The following is a 19,100-nucleotide window of genomic DNA, read 5'->3' on the forward strand; positions in this document are numbered from 1 at the left end:
AATGCAAAGCATAGGAAACTAGATGTTAGATACTCCTGTAAGTATAGACGGCCACAAATACTCAGTGTCAGTAACATGCAATGAACATCAGGTAATGTGTTTTTTTTTTCTAAGTGCACAAATTCAAAAGTCTTATTTAGTATTAGACTAATTATTTTAAATACAATTCTAAAATCATCTAACCTTGAACCCAATTAAGACTACTTGCAATGGAACAGGCCAGCAATAATGGAATTGCACCTTTTCCAAGGATGATTTAGTTTCCTTAAAATTTGTTCTAGGAGCTTCTGAGCTGGTAAACACATAGAGATTTGGGCAGTGTCATACTTAGAAAGCACAGAAGCTCTGTACCCCCTCTTACATACCTTGCCCCATGCATCTCTTCCATCTGGCTGTTCCTGAGTTATATCCTTTTAGAATAAACTATAATTTAACTCTTCCCAACTCCTTGTAATGATATGACGGACACAGTCCCTTCCTTCATGGAGGTAGAGTCTTGTAAAAGGAAAGACTAGTAACAAGATGGCATTTGTCTCAGCCTCCATGTGATAGAGAATTCAGACAAAAGAAAAAGGAGGGAGAAGACAAGAAGGAGAAAAATAGTTGTATACACACATTACACACAGAGAAATAAAGCAAAGTTGGCAAAAAATTTTGTTCTAAAACTGAACTCCTAAAATATTAAAAGTTACCAAATGTGTACATGATCTATCTTCTGGCTAGACAATGCAATAGAATTCAACAATTTTCACTCTTTAAAATGATTTAAAACCAACAGCAGCACATCACATCCATAAATTTAAAATGCACCATTCCCTTTCCTGGTTATTTTCCCCTTTATTCCTATCTTCTTCACTACACTGTTTGCTCATGAATCATGATGTTCCTTCAAAAATTCAAAACAAGTCTTCATGATTCAATATTTGTACCACATTGTCAATTTGATGCAAACCAAGTAGCAATCATATGTCAAAACCCAATCCCCTTGAAAATGTGCCAATAAACACATTTACATGGAAAATGATTTAATTAGGTCCCCTCTCCTTACTATATTTTTGTTAGTATCATCAAACATTTTACTTCTCTCTTATTTTAAACTTGGTCAATACTTTAACAATCTCAGTTTACTCATATTTATCAACACGTTTAAAAATACATCGTTTTTACCTTTGCTTCTTGCATATCATATCTTCCTTATTTATCATACTTTTAGCAAATATCCCTAAGTAAGGCTCAACTCTTTGAAAATGTCTTTGTTTTACTTGTCAAATAATTTAGCTGAATATAAAACTGAAGGAAACTAAAATTTTTCCCTTTAACAAGCTAAATATATGCCATCACCTTCTGATATGTAAAGTTAACTGTCAGTGTAATTGCTATGCATTTGAGGGTAATCTGCCAATTTTCTTGGGTAGAAAGATTCTATCTCTTTTAATTTTCTGATCATATTGAACCAGATATAGATTTCTTTTTTAAGTCCTGGTTGGGAATCAGTGCAATTCTTAATCTGAAATCTCATGATTTTTTTCACTTCTGGAAAAGTTCTCGTTGGTACTTCTCTAACAGTTGACTCCAGCTCATTATATCTAACTTCTCTTTCTGGAATTCCTAGTGGATATGTCCTGGACTTTTGGATTATAGGTTCCATGTTTCTTAACCGTCCTGACAGCTAATTTACTCCAACAGACATACCCTCTAATTCTCTAATTCTGCCTTTGCTTGTGTCTAATCAGTTCTTAATCCACTGTTCTATGGACCCTAAAGTCAGGATAGAGGTTATCTCCAGGGCAGAAAACAGGAGAATGTTAAGGAAGGAACACCTAGGTAGCTTCTGATGAATTGGCAGTATTTTTTTCTTAGCCTAGTTTATGTTAAACCGATGTTTGTTTCAAATTATCTACTATACTATACTTTCCATTTCATGCACTCTCAGTATATATATTATCTTTTTATTAAAAAAATACTTGATGACAAATAATCAGCAAGACTTGTTAATGTTAAACATTTCTTGGTATAAATTCTTCCCTTTCATTTCTATTTTTTTCTATATGAAATGGCTAATATTATAACAGAAATTTCTACCTATACTTCACCTTTCCTTCATTTTATTCCTTCTTTTTCAAATTCTTTGTTTCTTTTAAAATGCATTTTAGTTTCTTTAGTCACCATATTTAAAACCCTTATGTCATACCTTCCATCATGCAATATGATTTTTTATTTGTCCCTTTCTGAATACTAGTCAGTACCTTTATAACCTTGAACACATAATGACTGAAATTAAACTGTAAGAAGGCAGAGCAAGCAGTCTGAAGACATTATAAGCAGCAATTTCTATTTCTCAAGTACCCTTGAACAATCTCCAGATGGAAATAAATTGAAGTCTTCTATCAATTGAAGTCTTTCTCCTGGGCCAGATTCCAGATTTAATAGTATTCATAATTGCCTTCTTTCCAAGCTATTTTTAACCTATACTTATTACTTTTTTGCTAGAATTAAAAACACATTTTACAAACATACCTGAGTTTTTTACAATTACAAATACAATTACAAAAAAGACACAAACTATAGCAGAATATTTTATAAAGAAAAGCATAAAAATTTAGAGTTGATTATACACATGACAGAAAACAATGAAATTTTGTGGAGGCATGGAGGAGACACATGCAAACCATGCTAGTTACCAATAATGTAATTAGTGATAATATAATTGTCCAAGTACTATCATTGAATTGTATTAAGTATATAATTCATTCTATTTATCTATTTCACGTTACTTTCCCACTCCTTTCTTAAAGTTTTATTTTAACTTTTTATAAGTTGTTATTACTATTCAACTCTATATTCACAGACTTTTAGACTGATAGATATCATGTTTTATCAAATAGTAAAATAAGGATAAAATAAATGACTAGTATTTTAGATAATCTTTCATATATTTTATTGCCAATTCACTTACATAATGTTTTACTGATTTACTATGTGAAATTTGCAACACCAAATGTAAAATACCAGTTTGAAACTAAAATAATTAAGGTGAGGGGCGCCTGGGTGGTTCAGTCATTAAACGTCTGCCTTTGGCTCAGGGCGTGATCCCGGCATTCTGGGATCGAGCCCCACATCAGGCTCCTCTGCTGGGAGCCTGCTTCTTCCTCTCCCACTCCCCCTGCCTGTGTTCCCTCTCTCTCTGGCTGTCTCTCTGTCAAATAAATAAATAAAATCTTTAAAAATAAATTAATAAAATAAAATAATAAAATAAAATAATTAAGGTGAGGTTATATCAAATTGTGTTCAATTTTAAAACATACTAGTTTGCTATTATCCCAATATTTCCTTCTAGAAATTATACAAAATTCCTTTACTCAATTTCACAATCATCGATGTCTGGAAATTTACAATTTTAAGAAGTCTTCCAGATACTTTGAACAAGTTAAAGATGAAAGTTAAAAGACATTTTTATGAAATGTCCAGAAATACCAACAATTTTGGAAATTTCACCTCCAGATAAACTAGTTGAAGAAAGATAAATAAAACAAACAAACTGAGGGCTTCAGAGGGGAGGGCGGTGGGGGAATGGGATAGGCTGGTGATGGGTAGTAAGGAGGGCACGTATTGCATGGTGCACTGGGTGTTATACGCAGCTAATGAATCATCGAACTTTACATCAAAAACCAGGGATATACTGTATGGTGACTAATATAATATAATAAAAAAATATTATTATAAGAAAAAAAGGAAGATAAATAGATTAATGAAATTGGAAAGAGAATACAACACATGCCCGCGCTCAGTATTTACTTGTTATGTATCCAAATAATCTTCGGTTTGGGGTTTCCTTCAGCCCGGCAAGTAAAGTAGACAGTATTCCCTGACGTAACCTCCACATCTTGGGGCTCAAAAGTAATTCGAGGACTCTCTGTAACAGAAGAATTATTGGTGTCCTTTTAAAGATACAGAATTACAGTCCTCTAAGAGATTACCGACAAAGGACTACAGATAATTTTAATTTCCTTCTACATTAAACTTTTACAAACTGTACTGCATTTACCCAATAATATGCCAGTTTCGATGTTAGATGTATATTGAACAAAACTTCTGAAGTTTGAAAGAGTCACTGCATAAAGGAATCGCCAATGAGGTAAATTAATTTCCCTGTGCTTTTATTTCTAGTAGTTCAATACAGCCATATTTATGGGAGGAGTTTGATTTTTTGGGTCAATATTTCAAGCCAAGTACTTCAGTTGAGCTTGCAATTTTGCAGGCACTCTTCTAGACAATTAGCCCTCTAACTAGACCTCAAACCTGGTTGAGCAAAATTACTTATTAATATAAATGATTGTTTCCATTCTCAAATAATAATTAGTGGTAAAACATGGAAGCATTTAAATTATTTTAATAAGGAAGTGGGGTGATTGATATTTAATGAACCGGATATTATTGAATTTAAATTGTAGAGAACAATGTAAAAAAGGGAAGTTTGTCTTTCTACAGCAAACTTAGCATAAGTTTTTAAACCTTTCCAAATTCTAAAACTCTTTTTTGGTAAGTGCATCATTTGAGACTTCCAATCATTAATAAATAACCAGATCTAACCTGTCTGGAGAATGTTACCTAGATCTCTATTAATCTTAACCATGTCATCAAAAGTCCATATGAACAACATCTTGGCCTTACCCTTTTTAGAAAAATGATTTGATTCATTTATATATTTTTACTTTAAAAAATAATTCAACATTATAGTGTGTCAGGCACAGTGCTAAGACAGTGATGAAACAGTGATCCAAACAAAGTCTCTATATTCATGGACTTATAGTTTCATTGAAGCAACTGAAAATAAACGAACACAAAAATGTACAATAATATGTTGTAATAAGTGCTGAGAAACATAAATGGTGATTTCATAGATTATAAAAAGGGACCTGACTCAGCGTGGGTGTGGTAGGGGAAGGTGGGTGGAGAGAGAAATTAAATAAAGCCTTTCCAAGCATTTAATATTTAAGAAGAGGGCTCCTAAATGAAGAGAAGCAAGAAGAATATTGTAGGCAGAGTTAATAGCATATAGCCAGTCCTTGAGTAGGAAAAAAGCTTAAGAACTTCTAGGAACTGAAAGAACATCATGATGGTTAAAACATCACTGAGCAGATGCAGGGGCAGAATGAACAAGGTTACAGAGTAGCCAAGGGCTACAACATATAGGAAGTGCGACCTTGCTAAGGATTTGGTGTTTCATTTGAAGGTGTGGTAAGCTACAAAAGAATTATATAATTAGATCTGTGTTTTAAGAGATCTCCCCAAGTATCATAGATTGGAGAGGGAAGAAAATGAAAGCTGAAACAGCAGTTAAGGTGTTCTGTATTCCCAGCAAACCTGACTATGACATAAACTCCAAGTTGATAGTAAAGGTGGAAGGTATGGACAAATTTCAGATTTATTTGGAAATAAAGACCAAGTCACTTTGCTTCTCAATCTGGATGGAATTAGATTATATTAATATAATTTTCCAAATGACCTGCTTAGAGAAATTCAAAAATTGGCCTCCAGTGAATGGGACATTAGAAAACAAATTTCTGCCGTAAGCTATCACCTGAGTAAATTTTCAAGGAGCCCAATTATCACACATGTACACACGTATGTACGTATATTCATTTATTCATATTTAAAGCTATATATTAAAATAGATTAGATAGATATGCTGGTAGATATTCTTTTATTTATATTAAAAGCTTGAGGTGAGAACCAAATAATTTCTAAGAAGCTATACTTGGATCTTCAGTTAAAGTCTGACAGAATTATTAAAGCTGTCAAAATATGAACTATGCTTACCAAATCCAAAGTTTGCATTACTATTATGAATATTAATAATTATTTGATCTAAAGTTTAAAAACCTCAATTATTGATTATTAGCCCTTAAGTAATACTGGTATAAGTGGAAACTTTAATGCTGGTCACAGTATTCTGTGACCTTGTTGAAAAATAGTTGTCCTTAATATTTCCTCTTTTGAAATTTGAAAATTGAATTAAATGATCTTCAAGGACCGTCCCAGCTCTGTTTATGATGATAAAAACTTCCTTAAATAAAAATGCAGATGCTGAAGAGGAAATTGACCATACTTTTAACTAAATCCCTTGATCACATTTTCTGATATTATGCTTGTCAAATGCGACATCATATAACAAACCTTTATAAGAAAGGGGCAAAGCAAAAGACATTTCCATTTTACACGCACAGAGAAAATTGCATACCACAGTTGAATTCCTCTACTGTTAACGAAGCGATGGAGCGTCCCTGGAGGCTTCTGGGATATTCACAAGTAGCGGCAGCCTGAGTTTGGCCATTTCGGGCATAGCCTTGCATAAGTTCCCCCAGCCACATTAAATCACAGTCACAAACTAGAGCATTGGAATCCAGACGCCTAGGCATGCAGGCAAGAATTACAACTGTTGAAAGGGACTATTAATTTCTTTTGAATATTCTGAATTAAAATATTTAACTTCCTCTAATTTACCTTCTGTGTCACATTTTTGACTCTAGGATTTCTAGTTATCAATTAACAGATTAAACCACATGCTTACCTGTTTGCATTTCTTGAACAGAAATAGATATATTTTCATATTAAAATATTTTTGGAAAGCATTTTGAGACTCAAAAAGTGGTTTTTACTTAACATGCATTATACTATTTGATTTAAATAAATAACTGTAAGATAAAATGAACACTTACTTGTTTTAGAGAAGACGAAGACATACTAAAATGTTATAGTTCTTTTACAGGTTAAGAACAGAGACTTTATATTTGGTGGAGGTGTTTTTCTAAACTTTTTCATAGATGTTACTTACAAGAGTCAAGGCTTTATTACCCAAAGGAGGCCTATAAATGTGCTGTGTATAGTCTGTGCAACAGCCCCAGACGACGTGCTCTTTTCTCTTGTAAACCAACCTGACATCAATATGGATAAGCATGCGTTCCCTTGTGTTTTCAAATCTCCCTAAAGGTTAGAGGCAGGACTTTTAAAATTTTCTTTTTCTTGTGTGCTAAAAGGCTTGGCTATCACTGAAAATGATGCCATTTTACAAAGGTCCACATCTGGAAGTGTCTCTTAGAGATGGGGGTGGGGAGGCCTGTCATATTTTTTTTGTGATATTTCTTAATCTAGGTCCTAGAGTTCTTCACTTTTGCTAAGTTTTACTATATTTTCCTAATCCTTTCCAGCACTTTATTTCTCAAGAAATAAAATTGATAGATAACCAAAGAGATTTATGGTGTACACTTCCATTCTTGCCAAAAGATGTATAGCAAAAGGGCCAGATATGATAAATTATCTCTTTCATATATCCCAAGGGTTAGAGGGCAACGCTAGCTAAATCCACAAGTCTGTCTATAGTGGTAAGCAGGTCACATTCTGCACAAGGGAATTCCAGAGATGAAATGATAATATGAATATACAAGAAGGGTTACATTGTTCAAATTTTATTATAATAAGTAATGCCTACTGTAATTTTTAAGCAGAATTTTAAAATGCTATAATTTTTTAATAATTGTATGAAATGTCCTTAAAAATCATTTAGGAAACAAAGGAATTGAAAGAATCAATTGACATATAAAATTTAAAATACTAGCTGTTTTAACTTAGGGGTCTATATTAATATCAAGTTATTAGAACAGTTTTTTCTAAAAGTAAAAAAAATCATGTCCTTTCCAGATTTGAATTATAATAATTCTAGAAAACTGTAAATTTTTTAATAAATTTAAGAAAGATTTATTGTCTGATAATTTTGTGAACTATATTGTAGATGCTTAGTTCATAAGATTGAGTAATATTGTACTTAAATTGTATTACACTAAAAACAGTAGTTATATTTAGCAGCATTAAATTGTTAGGGGGGAAAACGTCTCACACTCATTAAAAAGTTGCTGAATGTATGGATTTTATTTGCTTAATGCTTCCATCAAGACTTCACATGAAACTGAGAAAATAAAGCCATTACTGAAATGGAGAATACTTTCAGCCTTGTCTGGAGTGATGTATAAGAGGTAACAGTTGGCTAGCACTTCCGCAAGGTATTGGGTTCAGTGTCCTTGCTGTTCCTTACACTGACTGATTTACTGTATCAGCTGTGTTGCTAAAAAACAGACCTATTTCAACACTAAGGAGGTCAAAGTTCATTCTGATATATGTTTTGAGTTTAATGTCTGGTAATTTTATCAAAAGCAGTTTTTTGTTATTAAAAATTAAGGTGTAAATTCTTGTTAGTATCACCATGAGATTTCTAAGTTGAACAAAAGCCAGGACATCAACATAACTCCCTTGGGAACATCATAGTCATGGGACCCTAACAGTCTGGAATTTTCCATTTCCCTGACATCATCATTGCTTACATATCAATCCTCCACTAATCAGTGATCCATACTTTCCCATATGTATCCTTATGCTTGTGTGTTTTAGCAACACTTGAGAATAAGATTTAATTTCTTCTTTGTATAACCGTTGACTTCAATTAAAATATTCATCCATAGCAGGGATACAAAGCATGAATAAAACAATTATAGGATTTTTTTTTTCACTTACCACTTAAAAAACCTCCTTTATACTTGGAAAAAAATATATAGTACTAGAAGTATATTTTTGCACAAAAATCCATTTGGGGAGCCTTTATAAATAGTGTTTCTAAATTCATACTGGGAAAGCATTCTTTGAAACATTGCCTATAATTTAAAGCCACAAATTTTGAAAAATAAAAAGCTATCAAGTAAATCAGTAATAAAAGCAGGTTGTCTTAATCCGTGTTAGATCACACTTATTAGTAGTATACTATGCTTGAAATCATTGACATTTTACTGCTCTCTATTTTTAAATTCTCTTAAATCAAATGTCACACTAAGTGTGCTAAATAAAAGACAACTGCCTTTTGATAGTATTCAGTCAAGAATCACAACACCCAAATAATTACTCACTTGGGCCTATTCACCGCTCAATGGGTAATTGCAAAGGGAAAGAAAAGCATGGGGTAAATTCAAATTCAAATCTTGCTATTTGAAAATAGAGTAATATATCACTTGTACTTGCATAATCTCTTTCACTTAAAGATCCAAAAGCACTTTTTAAAAAGCATTTCATTAATTTTTTCAGTACTCTTGGAAGGAATGCGGTTGTCATGAGTTAGAAATGATATGGTGCAGATGGGGAAACCACTATCAGGTGCTATACACAGCTCCTGGGGTGAGAGAGCAAATGGGATTCACACAGGTTTCTTGGACCTCTAGGACCCGTGAAGTGACATTCCCCCAGTTGTTGAGAGACTTCAATGTGGAAGATAGAATTTATTGGATGGTAGATGAGCTTATTTACTAGCTCCCAGTCACTTTCCTTTATTCTGATTTTCATGTGTAAATTATAGCCTGGACAGGCATGGGTTTGAGGATTTGGAATCGCTAGGTACCAGTGCACTCGCCATCTCAGACTGACCAAGATCTCAGGAACCCTGGAAGAGTTTGCTGAAATCATCTGTATGTCAGTTTACCATGACCATAAGAGATCAGTGTACCATCTATGAAATCAGACACTTCATCAACATAACATACTAACAACGTTGTCTTAAAACTGGCTTAAAACATGTGAAATATGATATAGCACATGCGTATGAGATACATAATGGCATATCACTGTAAGTAGGGTCTCCCTCTGCTTCTCTATTAGTATTTATTTCTCTGTGTGTGTTCCAGCAATGGAGTGAATGCTGTTTCATTAAATGTAAGAAGTTAGAACAAAAAAGCTACTACTAAAATTTAACAGGAAAGAATACTAGAAAGGGATTAGAGAAACAAACAAACAAGAGATTAAGCATTTCAAGACTTTCTGAGAGTCCGAGAAGTCCAGAATGATACCCAGATAGAAATGTATGTAGAAAAGAAACATTTAATGGGAATTAAAATTGCAAATACACAAAGACAGTGACTCTAACAAGTGATAAAACAAATCCAACAAAAGAGAGAGAAGGCAAGTAAAACAATATTTCTCCCACTACCAAAATAAAGCATCCTATGACCTGGTTAAAAATGCCTTGGCATTTTTCATTTTCCAGATATGACTTAAAAACAAGAATGTTAAAATAACAATGAGATAACATTAACACATCTGTTGGAATGGCCAAATCCAGGACACTGGTGACATTAAATGCTGGTGAAGGCATGGAGCAACAGAGCTCTCTCATTCACCACTGGTGGGACTAAAAAATGGTACAGCCACTTCAGAAGACAGTCTGGCAATTTCTTAAAAAACTAAACATACTTTAGCCCTGCCATCCAGCAGTCATGCTCTTTAGTATTTATCCAAAGGAAGTGCAAGTTATGTCCCCTCAAAAACCTACATATGAATGTTTATAGCAGCTTTATATATAATTGCCAAAATTTGGAAGAAAACAAATGTCCTCCAGTAGTGAATGGATAAAGAAACTGGTACATCTAGACAATGGAATATTATTCAGCACTAAAAAGAAATTAGCTGGTAAGCCATGAAAAGATATGGAAGAATTTTAAATGCCTATTACTAAACTAGAGAAGCTAATCTGAAAAGGCTGCATACTGAATGATTCCAACTATATGACATTCGAGAGAAGACAAAACTATGGAGACAGTAAAATGTTTAGTGCCAGAGGTTGGGAGGGCAGAGGATGAATTGGTGGAACACAGAGGATTTTGAGGGCAGTGGAAAGATTCCGTATGAAATTACAGCAATGATATATGTCATTATACCTTAGTGTAAACTCATACAATGTTCACTACCAAGAGTGAACCCTAAGATAAACTATGGACTATGAGTGATTATGGGGTATGAATTTCAATAAATGTACCACTCCAGTGGAGAATGATAGTGGGGGAGGCTGTGTGGGAGCAGAAGGTATGTGGGAAGTGTCAGTACTTTCTGTGAACTGCTCTAAAAGAGAAAGTCTTTTATAACAACAAACAAGAATCGATGTGCGTACTATTTCAAATGGCTGTGGTGCAACCAGTTCTGAGAAGTAAGGAAATTTGGACAGAAAAGGAGAATCATCAAGTAGTTGTGGGTCTGAGCACAAAGAACACAGTCCAAGGAGAAAAGACTGCAAGGTAGCATCTGCTGTGAGAACTGCGATGAAGGTAGACAGAGAATACACACCGGATAAAATGGACTGAGGCTGGATGAATGGTCCTCCTGATTATTCATGATCCTTGCAATGCAATGATTCCAAGCATTATTTCCAGGCACCAATTAAACACACATTTATTTCCCCTGATGTTCTGATATCTATTTAATCTTAACATTCCCTCGCCCATCAACTAGACCTGGGCACATCACACCAGAAAGACACCAGCAACAACGTGACCTCCAAGACAGCTGAGAGATACTTATTTGTGGTTTTTCCACTCTGTGCCCTCCAAGAGCTCTGGGAAGCAGGACATTGGACTTTTACCTGATAACTGGGACTTACCAAGGGAAAACACAACAACCCCAAATCCATCAACAATGCAGAAGTATACCCAGGGATCAGCTGAAGAGACAGATCAGGGTAAAGGCGAGTGATTCACACAGGCAGAGAGAAAAGTGAGGCAGTTGGAGGCTCAAACAGAATTGGGAGGTTTGCTCTGAATTGTTTGGTGTAGAAGAAATGAACTGTACCAGTAACCATACGTGCAACGAGGGAAAACTTCTGAAGCCTGGCCAGAGGAGTTAGACTTTCTTTGGAACTACTCACATCTCTTTTTAAATAAAAGTTAAAGGAAAAGGAAGTCTTGGGAGTCTTTAGATTTGACCAGCAAGGAAATTACTGAGAACCGAGGAAACTTCTATCTTCAATATTCCTTTTGAATGTCACTTCTAAGAGAATACATGAAAGCGTGGTAGACTGTCTGCGTCCTCTATCACTCTGCAGTTAACGAAACCATTTTCTCCCTTACGTGCTAGAATTGCAATGATCTTTCATGGCCAAAGGAGACAAAGGCAAATCATGGCTTGGGACTTATTTATTTGGGGGAAAATCATAAAGTTTTTGTGTGTGTGCACTTGCTTTCACTTACAGTCTCTTTAATGAATTCAGATGAGAAAAGCTCCCAGCCGGGATTTTAGATAATTTGTTGTTATGCAAAAACCTGAAAAACAAAAGATAACTTTGAATCACAACACAGTAATGATGCTTTGGGAGACTTAAAAAAAAAAGAATATTGAATCCATATACATTTCTAAAAGTATTTCAGTGAGAGAGGGCAAATACAAAACAAGAGTGTCGTTTATGCAAGCACGGTTTTAAAGATTTACATGCATGTATTTTCTCATCCATGGTTTTTTGAATTTTTGGTTTTATTGAGTTAGAGATTACAAATGCTAAGGAGAAAAATCACGGAAATACGTCTTTAAACACACAGGATATCAAGGTAGAGAATGTATTCATCAAAAAGAATGGCACAATAATGTATGACTGCAGCAGCCTGCAAGAGAACCATGATTAACTGGATCCCGCGGATGGCAACCCTTTGTTTACTTTCACTTGCTGGCCAGCAGCAGTTTTGCTAAACGACAGTTCCATTTGGTGCTGCTGTGGTCCCTGGCTCAGCCGAGCATTTGCCTGTTCCCTTTCAAATCCATGCCCACGTCCCCACTCCAGGCAGATCACAGGGAAGCACATCCCCAGGCTCTTTTGCCCATGGAGGAGGCCCAGGCCACAGTATTTTTACCCTTCCTTCCACCTGCTTGGTCCTGCACTGGTTTGGGTTCCCTGAGCGGGGCCCTGGCCATACCACTTCTTGCCACTGTGACGAGAGAAACTATGTAGCAAATCACCAGCTAGGGTTCATCTGCTCACTAGCACCGCTGAAAACATATTCAACAAAGAGCACATGTATGAAGAGAGGACAAAACAGTAGTCTACAAAACAGAGGAAAGCTACACGCCATTTATTTCCAAAGACTGTGGGAAATGAGCATAAATAATCCAATAATGTGTAGAAAATGTTAACAATTAGCTACATCCAGCCTCCGCGTCCTGATTTATGACTAGTGCCCCATCTCAAAATTAAATAAGATTATCTGATCATGTTTTCCTAGCAATGTATGGTTTTAGCTTAATTTTAACTATTTTATCTATTAGGGATTAAGGTAACAGGTGTCAGTAGGAGTCAAAATATTTTTATGGCTTTGGAATTTGATGCACAACTGAGTAGATATAATTTTTTTTCCTGGTCCTTACTATTTTAGTTCCTATACCCATTTTCCCCTGCCCCACCCAATTCACCAAATTCAGAAACAATGACTAGAGAATAAACAGTGAACAGTTAGGTTAAGATGGGTGTACAGGCAGAAGTTACACACAGTAATTCTCATTCTCCACAACCCTAATATATATATATCCATATCTCAGGAGATATTGGAATAGAATTTAATAATGGAGAAGTAGCTTGTAGTACATTGCAGCTGAACTTTGGGGAAAGCCACATAATTTGGACAACTTATTCATGTGTTTTTTTGCTGGACTACAATCTTATTTCACTATTTTACAACTAGTAGAGTCCAGTGTGATAACAATAGTAAAAAGGTTGCTGATTATTCTCTTAACATATTTAAAAGGCTGGAAATTGCATCAATAATCAGAGATTGAAAGATGTTATCTATTTCCCAAGCCAAGTAGACCCAATTAATTGTTTAACAGGCAAAACAAATCAAGAAAAATGCAAACCATTTTCATCATCACAGATTTTGAAGCAAGGTATGTAAATATTGAAAAATCATTGTCAAAAATTTTCCCTCATTTTGTACAGTGACAAAATGTCCAAATTAATGTTATTTCAACATTAGTTTATGTCATACATATTATTGGGGTTACCAAATCAGATACTATTGCTACTTGTTATTTCTATAACTATTTGTTTTCAAGTAGATTAATCTCTCTAAACCTCAGTTCCTTTGTCTCTAAAATGAGCTTATTATTATAATAATTATTATTATTTATCTCCTAGATTACTATGTCAGTGACAGCGTTAAAACAGTAGTAGCATTTCAGTGGTACGGTTCAGCAGGGGTGCAAAACTGAGGCCTGTGCTTTCCTTTTTCTCTTTCTTCTTTCCAACTTCTGTGAAGTTAATCTACAAAATGCTTCTGCTGACTGTCTATTGAGTTCTGCTTATGGAAGTGTCACTTTGATTGCTCTACTCCCAACAAGACCTAAAAAGCACCTCTTCCTGTACTGGAAAAGTTCATATAATAATTATTTGCTGCTGTTTTCTGTCAAAGATGTTTGGTTAAAAAGAAAATTAGCGGTATCCATTGCACTGAAATTGATACAAAGACTGATCTCTTTCTTGTGACAGAAATATATGTGTTATCAAACAAATGAAGCCATGAATGAGTTTTTCAACATTAATGTTCTGAGGAGAGAAAAGTATATCTTCTGCCTGAAATTTAGGTTAGCATTTCAAGATATATCCATTGGAAATCCAAGAGACTTATAAGAAGTAGAGAAAACTTCATATTCAGATCCTATACTTTGAGGAAGCTTCTTGATAAAGCCTTGGCTTAGTGAGTTGCTTGCCTGATAAAGAAGACATTTCCAGGCTGGTTGACTCGATGCCAGTCCCTGCTGCTCCATAAAGCATCCCGTGTGATGTTGTTTCAAGCTGGTATTCTCTCCAAACCAATAAAGCTAAGTATATTCTTAGTCACCATGAATGTTCTTTATGGCTACAGAGTACCAAGGTTTTCTTCCTCTTGATATATTTTTCCCATTTTTTAAAGAGAGATTCATTAAAGATTCTAAAAGAAAACCATGCAATATACAAACTATAGCTTCTTGAGGTCAGTATGCATATAAAATATAAATACAGGGATCCAGCTTTACGAAGAATGTCCGTAGTCTGACCACTTTGCAATTTGCAAGTGGCCCTGGGGAGAAATGGCATAGTTATCAGGTTCTTCGAACCAACCACGAATTATTAGACAAAAAGTCAAAATTTTGTATACTTTAACAGGCATTACTGCAATTTTCTGCCTGTGCATCAAGCTCTAAATTACCAGCTTGAACATTTCAACCCATGTGGCTTCACCAAAAGCGTATAGATTTTTTTGCTTGGTGATGTAATAATAAATTGTTTATTATTGTTTAAAGATAAGGCTTATCTACTGGAGAAAAATCTAAGTTTGGCAAAGAGCCAGGAGTCTCAAATTAATTCTTCTCTTCATAGGAAAGATGAAGATGCAGGTCTTCACTTGCCTGTATTGGCATCATGCCTCCAGTGAAAAGAATATTCCACACAAGTGGTAGGCATTGATATTTATGAATGCAACACATGGAGGTTTTTATCAAAGCCTATAAGTAAGTAAAGAACCATTCTAGGTATCCTGTTGCTGCTACTGCTGAATGCACATTACTTGAGAATGTGTGGTTACAGACAAAGTCATGCCAAATTTGTATAAATTGAGAAGTACCTTAATAAAACCACTTAATTTTAATATTTAAAATATTATTTCAACAAACACACTTCGAAGTTATAGGGAAAAGAATTCTGACTCAAAATAGTGGCGTAAGCATGTGAATTTGCTTCATTCTCTTTTAGAAGTCAACTGAAATAATAGCCCAGATGGTCAATACAATAAATAAACCCATAACAACCAAGAGGACAGAATGCATAAGGTCATCAACAGATAAGAAATGTCAGTGAACTCTGGAAACATACAAAATGCATGCAAGAGGGTTGGAAGATAAAACAGAAAAAGCAGAAGCCCATAGAATATATTAAGCAGAAACAATCTGATTGTTTGGGACCCAAGACACCAAACAGAGTAGAGGGACAGGATGGGAAATGGGGTTAACTGAACATGTGGATGGAGAAATGTAATTAATTTGTAGCTGCTGTCAAATGCTAAGAGGAAAAAAATTTACATATATATACATATGCGTGTTTATATGTATATGTATTTATATATGTGTGTACATATATGTATATGTATATATGTGTATTTATATATGTATATCTACACACATTATACATATATATATTTCTTATTATTTTTATAGGTTTTTCTCTACAGAAATTTTAAAAATTAACAAAGAAAAGTAACAGATTTTGTGTGGAGCAGTAACTGAAGAGGGAGACTTTCCTTTCACATTCTAGTATTTTAGATGAAGAAATCTGCTATTTTCCCACCCAACTATCAAAACTAAAATTACCTCTAATGGGAAATTTTGGAAGAAAACAGACTTATCTACAAGGGAACAGGAGAAACTTAAACCTCCAACCCAATATTTTCAAGTATAAATACCAAGGATCACAAAGCACAGGAGCTTAATCAGGACCACGGAAAAGAAAGCACAAGACAAAACTAAGAACAACCAAGTCCAGAAGAAGTAGGGGAATTCAAAGAACTAAAAAAAGAGAAACATAACAAAAACACAGTGTGCTTAATATATTCAGAGATCTTTCAAGAAATATGTATATATAGTTTTTATTTACATAATAGGGAGGAAACTAAAAGTTAAAGCCTTTTTTTTTTTTTGGTCAGTTCCCTAGTCCTTCAAGACTTTTCATGGATCCCAAGATAATAGCCCCCTACAGAAGGTGGGAGTTGCCATCACTGTCATAGGGCCTGTGAGGGCTTCCAGATCTAACTTTGGGGAGCAGGAATCTCCCCTTACCAGTTTTCAATGGAGGAAAGCAATGCTTATTTATCAGCAAAACTTTCCCCAACATTAAAGTCAGTGGCTTAGGTTTTTTGAGGTTATTAGTCATCATGATGCTAAACCTTGAATTTGCTGAGGTGGAACTCACTGCTCAAGGCTGTTGGAGCAGGAAATGGGTATAGCTCCCTCCTCCATTATATGACTTCAGCAAAACAAGCATACAAATCCAAACAATGCAATTTCATGCATTACAATTCCCATACTTCTATATGCAAATAAGTTTGGAGTGATGGCATGGGAAAGTGGTTGATTAGCTCTTTTTATCTTTTAATTTTACTGGTCTATTTCGTGTATCAGTATGAAAGGGCATCCTTTTCAAAAGCTACAGACTCCTAATTACAATTTCTTTTCAGATATATTTTAATTCAAACTGATTCCCGATTACGTTTAGCTACATTATTCTGCACTTTCTTTCTGCTCATAAAAAATCCATATCTTCTGCTAATATAACAACTAATTTGTTAATATAAGGTACTAGAGGAAATGAAGGGGTAGAGTATCTTCATCCGATAAAAGGCAACACAAAAGGAGACTGTCCAAGTGTCCTTTTGGTTTGTCATTGTTACTTAATAAAGCTTTATTAAATATAACATTCATCTAGAAAAGTATGCACATCATGCTAGAAGCATGATGACTTTCCTGAAAGCAAATGCAGCTGGGAAAACAGAAAAAGACAAAACCACCAAGACTGCAGAAGCTCCCTCCTGCTGTTCTCCATCACCTCCTTCTCTCCAAAGGTAATCATTGTCTAACTTCTAGCTATTACACATGGTTTCTGCTGTTTCTGAATTTCTTCAAAAAACAAAATCAAACTATGCAATTTTCAATGGTTGGATTTTTTTGCTCAAAATGTTTCTGAGAGCCATATTTGCTGTATAGTCTTCTATTTTATGAATATGTAGCAACTTATTTCTCTTCTTTTGTTGTTGGATGCTTGAGTAGCTCTAGAGTGGAGCTGTTGGAAGTGATGCTGTCATAACACGCTTCTGTTGCACATGCATACATGTTCAAGTCTATTGTGTCTATAACTAGAAGTGAAATGGATGGAAAGGTCACAGGGGATGTGTATGGTTAACTGTGGTAGATTCTGCCATAAGTTTGCAAAGTGGCTTTACCTCCTTCATGAAGTGTTCATTGTTTTTGTCCTGTTTTTAATTGGGTTATTCATCTTTTCTCCATTGATTTCAAACTATAGAATGGCTTACAGTAACTCTATCTTATGGTACAAAGGCGCAGACTTTGCTTTTTAGGCTTACAACAAAATGTCCTGATCTCTAGGGCAGTCAATACACTGTATAAGCAGAAGAAGTAAAGCAGAAGCAAAGGAGTCTAAAGAGTCAACACTTACAGTCGTTCTAATTTCAGAAGGTCTCCAAAGGTCTCTGGCTGTAGTGTTTCTATTTGGTTGAAATGAATATACCTGGAAGGCACAAAACAAGTTGGTTATTTCTTGTGCTGGTGAGTAAAATAAAATGTTTGAGGAATTAACAATAGCTTCAGCTGAAATTCAGCTCAGAAATATTTCAAGTCCCCTCTTACAGTCCTGGGCCTAAACCTGATGTTCCAACAGGGAACCAAAAGGAAGCGCATCCAGAAGCAGTAACTCAATGTTATCTCTTCTTTTAGGTCGTGCTCTTGAGTAGGAGGATGCTACATGGTTGGTGAAGTTACCCTTCTACTCATTAAATTTTTTAAAGAAGATTTTATTTATTTCTGTGAGAGAGAGAGCATGTGAAAGAGAGCAAGCACAAGCAGGAGGATGGGCAGAGGGAGAAGAAGGCTCTCCACTGAGCAAGGAGCACAACTTGGGGCTCAATCTCAGGACCCCAGGATAATGACCTGAGCTGACACTTAACCGACCGAGCCAGCCAGGGGCCCCTACCTATTAAAAATTTTTAAAGTTAAGCTAGAATAATAATTAAGACTGGAATCATAATAAGACACATTACAAGGGACCACATGCTTATTATATTTCAGGATAGAAAGAAAGTTCCAGTCTAGAGAAGACAAAAAATGACATATTTTATGTAATAGGATGAATATTTGAAGTGAATTAATTATGCCTGAGGAAATATACAAAGTAATGTATCTTCTTTTAATCCATTTAGAACTAGACCTTTTCAGTCCTTGGTAACCCCCTATGCAATCAATCCAGTGGATATTTCCAAAGCTGTCATTTCAGAAAAGCTTCTCTTGAAGTAACAAGCAGCGCAACTGAAGATAGAAAGGTTTCCCTTTCTCTCAGAAATTCTGTGAGGAAATGGAGAAACATGACTTCAAAGCAGAGGGCTGAGCAGAGCAAATCTTAGATCCACTGCTAAGGCTACATACTTCTCTACAAAAATTTGAATATCCACCTTGCACCTGACTTCTAAACACAGCTTTTCCAAAATCATTGAAAT

At 35.0% G+C, this 19,100-nt stretch overlaps 1 protein-coding gene across 2 annotated transcripts in view; it reads right to left on the reverse strand.

Annotated features, from left to right (window-relative positions):
• PXDNL (peroxidasin like) overlaps positions 1-19,100 on the reverse strand; it is a 419,206-nt gene that overhangs the window by 117,453 nt on the left and 282,653 nt on the right. For both annotated transcript variants that reach the window (XM_026516488.4, XM_057307764.1), the window contains exons 5-8: positions 18,047-18,118; positions 12,051-12,122; positions 6,242-6,411; positions 3,796-3,913 (exon numbers count right to left, since the gene is read on the reverse strand). In XM_026516488.4, the coding sequence (XP_026372273.2) occupies positions 3,796-3,913; positions 6,242-6,411; positions 12,051-12,122; positions 18,047-18,118 (432 nt within the window). The remainder of the gene's footprint in view (positions 1-3,795; positions 3,914-6,241; positions 6,412-12,050; positions 12,123-18,046; positions 18,119-19,100) is intronic.

The sequence above is a fragment of the Ursus arctos genome, unplaced genomic scaffold, assembly GCF_023065955.2.
Source record: "Ursus arctos isolate Adak ecotype North America unplaced genomic scaffold, UrsArc2.0 scaffold_6, whole genome shotgun sequence".
In the NCBI taxonomy this organism is placed as follows: Eukaryota; Metazoa; Chordata; class Mammalia; order Carnivora; family Ursidae; genus Ursus; species Ursus arctos.